Below are 5,879 nucleotides of genomic sequence, written 5' to 3'. Positions count from 1 at the left end.
GGAGGAACCACCTCTTCTTGGCAGGGGAGGGCGGAGGCGCGAGGGAGAGCGGGCGGGTGGGGGTGCGGGGGCAGGCGCGGGGAGAGGGGAGTATAACTCGGCGGCCGCCACGCGCGGGGGCAGTTTCGGGCGCCCAGGTCTGCAGTCCAGCGCCGAGCGGAGCCCAGCATCCGCTCGTACTGACAGCGAAGCCAGCGGAGGAGTGCTTAGCCAGGGCAAGGCGCGCCGAGCTCGGGGCGGTGGCGGGTGAGCTCAACTTTGCACCGCCCTTTCCCGTTCCCGCTCTTGCCCAGCACTTCTCCAGAGGGTCTCGGCAGCCGGGGTCAGCGCCTGCGCTACGGACAAGCGCCCCGGCGGGCTGGGAAGATGATGATGATGTCCCTGAACAGCAAGCAGGCGTTCAGCATGCCTCACGGCGGCAGCCTGCACGTGGAGCCCAAGTACTCGGCATTGCATAGCGCCTCGCCCGGCTCCTCCGCGCCCGCGGCGCCCTCCGCCAGCTCTCCTAGCAGCTCGAGCAATGCCGGTGGCGGTGGTGGCAGTGGCGGGGGTGGTGGAGGCCGGAGCAGCAGCTCCAGTACGAGTGGCGGCAGCGGCGGCAGCGGCGGGGGCTCGGAGGCGATGCGGAGAGCGTGTCTTCCAACCCCACCGGTGCGTATTTCTGCATAATCACCGCTTAAAGGCACATTTTGACAGCCTCCTTTATCTGCTTGATGTTTTTTTCATGTCTGCACAGCAAATCACCCCACACCTCCAACCAATTTCCCCCCTCTCTCTCTTATGTATTCAGCGGGTCGTTCCTTTCATATTAATTTTTATGACCTGGGATGTTGCCCGTGCGCGTGTTGTGTTGTTTGCAGGCTCACTTCTTCCTCCTCGTGCACTCTTGGCTTCTCTGGGTGGCTTCTTTCCTCTCCTCCTCACCAGCCATTTTCAGGATTATTGTTATTACTATTCATTATTATTATTTTAACGTTCTGGGGATGTTGTAGGCGGCGGCAGTGGAGCGCAGGGCCGGGGTTTCCGGAGAGAGTGCTCACAATTCCCTGCTGAGCGTAATGTGTGCCTTTTACTTGCAATTGCAGAGCAATATATTCGGCGGGCTGGATGAGAGTCTGCTGGCCCGCGCCGAGGCTCTGGCGGCGGTCGACATCGTCTCCCAGAGCAAGAGCCACCACCACCACCCGCCCCACCACAGCCCCTTCAAGCCGGACGCCACCTACCACACCATGAATACCATCCCGTGCACGTCGGCTGCCTCCTCTTCGTCGGTGCCCATCTCGCACCCGTCCGCGCTGGCGGGCACGCACCACCACCACCATCACCACCACCACCACCACCACCAGCCGCACCAGGCGCTTGAGGGCGAGCTGCTGGAACACCTGAGTCCCGGGCTGGCCCTGGGTGCCATGGCGGGCCCCGACGGCACCGTGGTGTCCACGCCAGCTCACGCGCCGCACATGGCTACCATGAACCCCATGCACCAAGCAGCGCTCAGCATGGCCCACGCGCACGGGCTGCCCTCGCACATGGGATGCATGAGCGATGTGGACGCCGACCCCCGGGACCTGGAGGCATTCGCCGAGCGCTTCAAGCAGCGACGCATCAAGCTGGGGGTGACCCAGGCCGATGTGGGCTCCGCGCTGGCCAACCTCAAGATCCCCGGCGTGGGCTCGCTTAGCCAGAGCACCATCTGCAGGTTCGAGTCCCTCACGTTGTCTCACAACAATATGATCGCGCTCAAACCTATCTTGCAAGCGTGGCTCGAGGAGGCCGAGAAGTCTCACCGCGAGAAGCTCACCAAGCCGGAGCTCTTCAATGGCGCGGAGAAGAAGCGCAAGCGCACGTCCATCGCCGCGCCGGAGAAGCGCTCGCTGGAAGCCTACTTCGCCATCCAGCCGCGGCCGTCCTCCGAGAAGATCGCCGCCATCGCGGAGAAGCTGGACCTTAAGAAAAATGTGGTGCGCGTCTGGTTCTGCAACCAGAGGCAGAAACAGAAAAGAATGAAATATTCCGCAGGCATTTAGGAGACCCTTTGGCCTCTCCAGGGACAGCCCCCTCCGCATCCCCTTTTTTTCCCCTCCCTCTCTCTCCTGCCTCTTTTCTTTTCACTTTCGGCGACCAGAAATAATTCCAGTAAATGTGAATCCAGAGAAAGCGAGGACTGGAGAGCGAGCGAGCGAGCAACTGAGCCCCAAACCCGTCGAGAATGTGAAACCACTTCTCAAAGGAAAACAGACAAAAGAAGGGATTTGTCAAGTTGTAGCAAAGTTGTCCCTTTTAACCCCACCCCACCCGGAAAAGGCATCCCCACTTCAGAGGAAGTCTGGAGCTGGCTGTTTGCAGGAAGGCAGACGAGACAGCCTTTTGAAAGGCCCCCAGAATGATCAAGTAAGATTTGTTTTTATTCCTAAAGACACCCTCGTTCAAGTTTAAAAGTACACTTTGCAGCTATTTTTCAGAAATAGAAATTGATTCAGGACCGAGACTTTAAACTAGAGTGGATGCTTGATGTGAGAGACATCTCTAAAGTATTTTGAATTTTAAAAAAAGATGGCAGATTTTCTGCATTTACACTGTATATTATATATATATTTTTATTGTGGTTTTACCCCTTCTCCCTTCTCTGAAGTGTTAATGCTTAAGAAAGGAGTTGCGCCTGCTGTGTTCACTGATCTTGAAAGCTTTTATTAGATTATTGCCGAACAACCCTCTGTAAATTATTAATTTATCTCTCTAGCAACTTAATTTGTGCACATTCTAATTAATTAAAGTTCTTTAGTCTAAAAAACGGGGGAAATGTGTGGCTGGTGAAGTTAAAATTTTTTTTTGTTTGATGAGTTTACTGAATTGTTACAGCTTTCCTCTTATACTGTGTTTCTTTTGGTCCATTTGTATATTCTCACTTTGAATGAAGATCGTTTTTTCTTTGTTTTTACTGGTAGTGTTCTGATTTGTGAGTTGACACTCAGTAATGGATGTCTTAATCGTGTAGACCTGATTCACTGTCCAGAGTATTGTTTACTTCGTTACATATTTAATGGGGATTCCCACATTGTCTCCACTACACACACACACTCTCAACCTCTCTCTCTCTCTCTCTGTCTCTCTGTCTCTCTCTCTCTCTCTCTCTCTCTCTCTCGCACATACACACAGAGATACACCCCTCTAATGGGAGAGAAGAAATGAAGCAGTTGGAAGCATGACTATAATGCATCATTTTCTAGCTTTAGGTGCATTTGCCACTTGGTGTTTGTCCTTCCAGATTCTAAGATTTCGCCAAGGTATTTCAGTCTTCTAGTTTTCAATTGCTTTGTTGACTACGTTTTAACATTTACAGGAATCCTTCAGTTTTTCCTTTTGGAGGTTTGTTTGTAGAAAAACTAATTTGAACTATAAGAAAGACAGTGCACTGCTTGTAAATTCACATTGTTTGGTAGAATTCTTTTGGAACAAAAAAATTAGGTACATGATGGCTGGTACCTTATCTACTGTAAATATTTCATTCAAAATGATGCACATATAGATATATTCTTACAAATTTTGCTGTATTGCTGTTCTGTTTGAGGCTCTCCAAAGTCTTGAGTTCTGTATATGACCTGGTTTCTTGTTTTTGTTAATAGATGGTTTATTTACTACGGTAATGTATTATTTTGGTGTTGTTTGATTGTCTTTCATTGAAGAGATAATTTTAATGTTTTATTGGCAAAGTATGCTGCTTTTTCATTAAAATATACTACTAAAATTAAATGGCGTTTAAAATGTGATGTTTTAATCATTTACATGGAAATTATTTTGATGGGGGATTTTTAAAAGTAGAAACATTTTGATGGTTTATTATAGAGTGATTATCAAAGTCTGACTTGGATTTAGTACAGGGTATTTCTCTAGGAAAGTATAAAAGAACAGAGTTTTTTAATAACCTTCTAATAGTCAGAGCTCATCTCACAAGGTGCTTTGTTTTTCTGCCCAGATGAGATCATGATATTTGGCTCCAAATACCTCTCTTGGATTTCTTTCCCCAGATCTGCAATAATTCTGCAAAGAGAATCTCTATGAGCAGAGAGAGAAATTGCCTTGGTAAAAGGAAGAAAGGAACTCAGTTCACTTTTCAGCAGCACTGGGAGACTGGGTGTGGCAAGGGTCAAGGCCTGGCTGGGGGAGTAGGATGCCCTGGTTGAGCCCTGGAGGCTAGCCCCCCATAGTTCTCAATTCCATCACCACTCCTGGAGAGCAGTACTGCAAAGCCATAGCAGGAAGCACCTAGGTTACTGGGTTATGAAATAAAGCCAGTTTCCAGATACCAGAGTTGCTGGAAGGCTGTCTAATGCTGATCTGGCAAAAAGAAATTCTGCCCAATGATACACAGACTTTTATTTTTTCTGATCCTAGTTTAAAAACACCTCCTTATTCATTGAAATAATTTTCAGACTTTCTACAACAACTGAGCAATATATTAGGTTTTCAAAGTTTTTTTTTGTTGTTGTTTTGTTTTTAGGAAAGGTCTGGTTTGGATATTTGATATTAGATATATTAATATTTAAATATTTAACATACTTAAATATTAATATATTTAGATATATTATTGATGATGAGAACATCATTCCAATCTATAGGTCCAAAAAGAGGAAGGAATCAGGTTGTTCTCCAGGATAATTCTGCTAACCTGAACTGTGACACTTCTAATCTGTAACTGTCTTGAGGTGTTTCTTATTTTGTGGGCGAGGTTAGGAAACATCCCATGAGTCAATAAAAATAGTTATAATGTCTCAAGTTGGAGTTAAATGTTGTTGGAAAACTGATTGTGATTTTCAGATGTAACAAAAAGAGCTGTGAAAGTTGGATAGATAATGGGTGGAGAAACTTCTCTTTCTATAACTGAAATAAGAAGACACTTGAAGCAATAAAATTCACATGTCCATTTAGAAACAGAGATACAATAATAATTGTATAGATGCCTATAGGTGTTTGAAAGTTGTAGAGATTTAAAAGAATTGTGAATTCAGATATAGTGATATTGATGGTTTAATTTTATTCCTATAGTTTGGAGGCTGAAAGCCCCTATTTCCATTTTATCCCTCATTCTTGGATTTTGTTTTCCCAAAAGTCTTTTCAAAAAGCCTCCGGTCTCACGATGCTGAGTACTTGATTCAGCACCACGGATAGTAACCACAGGTCTCCCCTCTACTTCCACAAGTTTGACCAGGCAGCTGGAGAACTTTCCGCTTGCTTACTTTTTCTAGAGTGGGGGGAATTAATTAAATGGCTTGAATGTATAGCAAATCAGGCTTCCTGATCTAGGATAAAAATTAGCTTCAATAATTAACACTTCCTCCTTCCCATTTGTGCCTGTTACCTAAGGGTCTAGGATAATATGCTTTAAGAGAAAGGGAAGTCAGTTAGGGAGAAGACAGACAAGATGTGCTAGTTTACTTTCTACAAGTATGACACCTTTAAATAAAAAGAGAAATCCTGTGGGAGTAATAGAAATTGAGAAATATATTGAATAGAACTAAAACAGGTGTCCTTTTAAATGCATTTTGAGGTACCTAATAGCTTGCCTGTCTGTCCAAGAGTTCTTCTGTGAGGACTCTCCATTTACTTCAACAGCTGAGAGTGAAGGCCTGTATTTTCCCCCCTCATGGACCAAGTGTTCTTTGTCTCCCATGTTCCTAGACTTTCAAAACTGTATCACATTTCACATTCATCTTCTTTATGTTATTACAAGGTTAAAAAAACTTTCTTGCCTACAAGTTGGAAATTATATCCATTATTTGAGTCTGCTTTAATGTGTGTTTTATGGGAAAGGCATAATTTTAGAAAGAAATCTATTCTGAAAGCATTTATTAATAAGAGTTTCAGAGACATACCAAAACAAA

The 5,879-nt window shown here is 45.7% G+C and overlaps 1 protein-coding gene across 1 annotated transcript in view; it reads left to right on the top strand.

The window, feature by feature from the left end:
• POU4F2 (POU class 4 homeobox 2) overlaps positions 1–4,040 on the top strand; it is a 58,438-nt gene extending 54,398 nt beyond the window's left edge. The window contains exons 5-6 of the mRNA XM_039876008.1: positions 294–651; positions 1,086–4,040. Of these exons, the coding sequence (XP_039731942.1) occupies positions 367–651; positions 1,086–2,027 (1,227 nt within the window). The 5' untranslated portion in view covers positions 294–366 and the 3' untranslated portion in view covers positions 2,028–4,040. The remainder of the gene's footprint in view (positions 1–293; positions 652–1,085) is intronic.
• Positions 4,041–5,879: the final 1,839 nt, after the last annotated feature.

Source organism: Pteropus medius, unplaced genomic scaffold (assembly GCF_902729225.1).
Source record: "Pteropus medius unplaced genomic scaffold, Ma_sr-lr_union100, whole genome shotgun sequence".
NCBI lineage: Eukaryota > Metazoa > Chordata > Mammalia > Chiroptera > Pteropodidae > Pteropus > Pteropus medius.
This window is presented reverse-complemented; position numbering and strand designations above follow the sequence as displayed.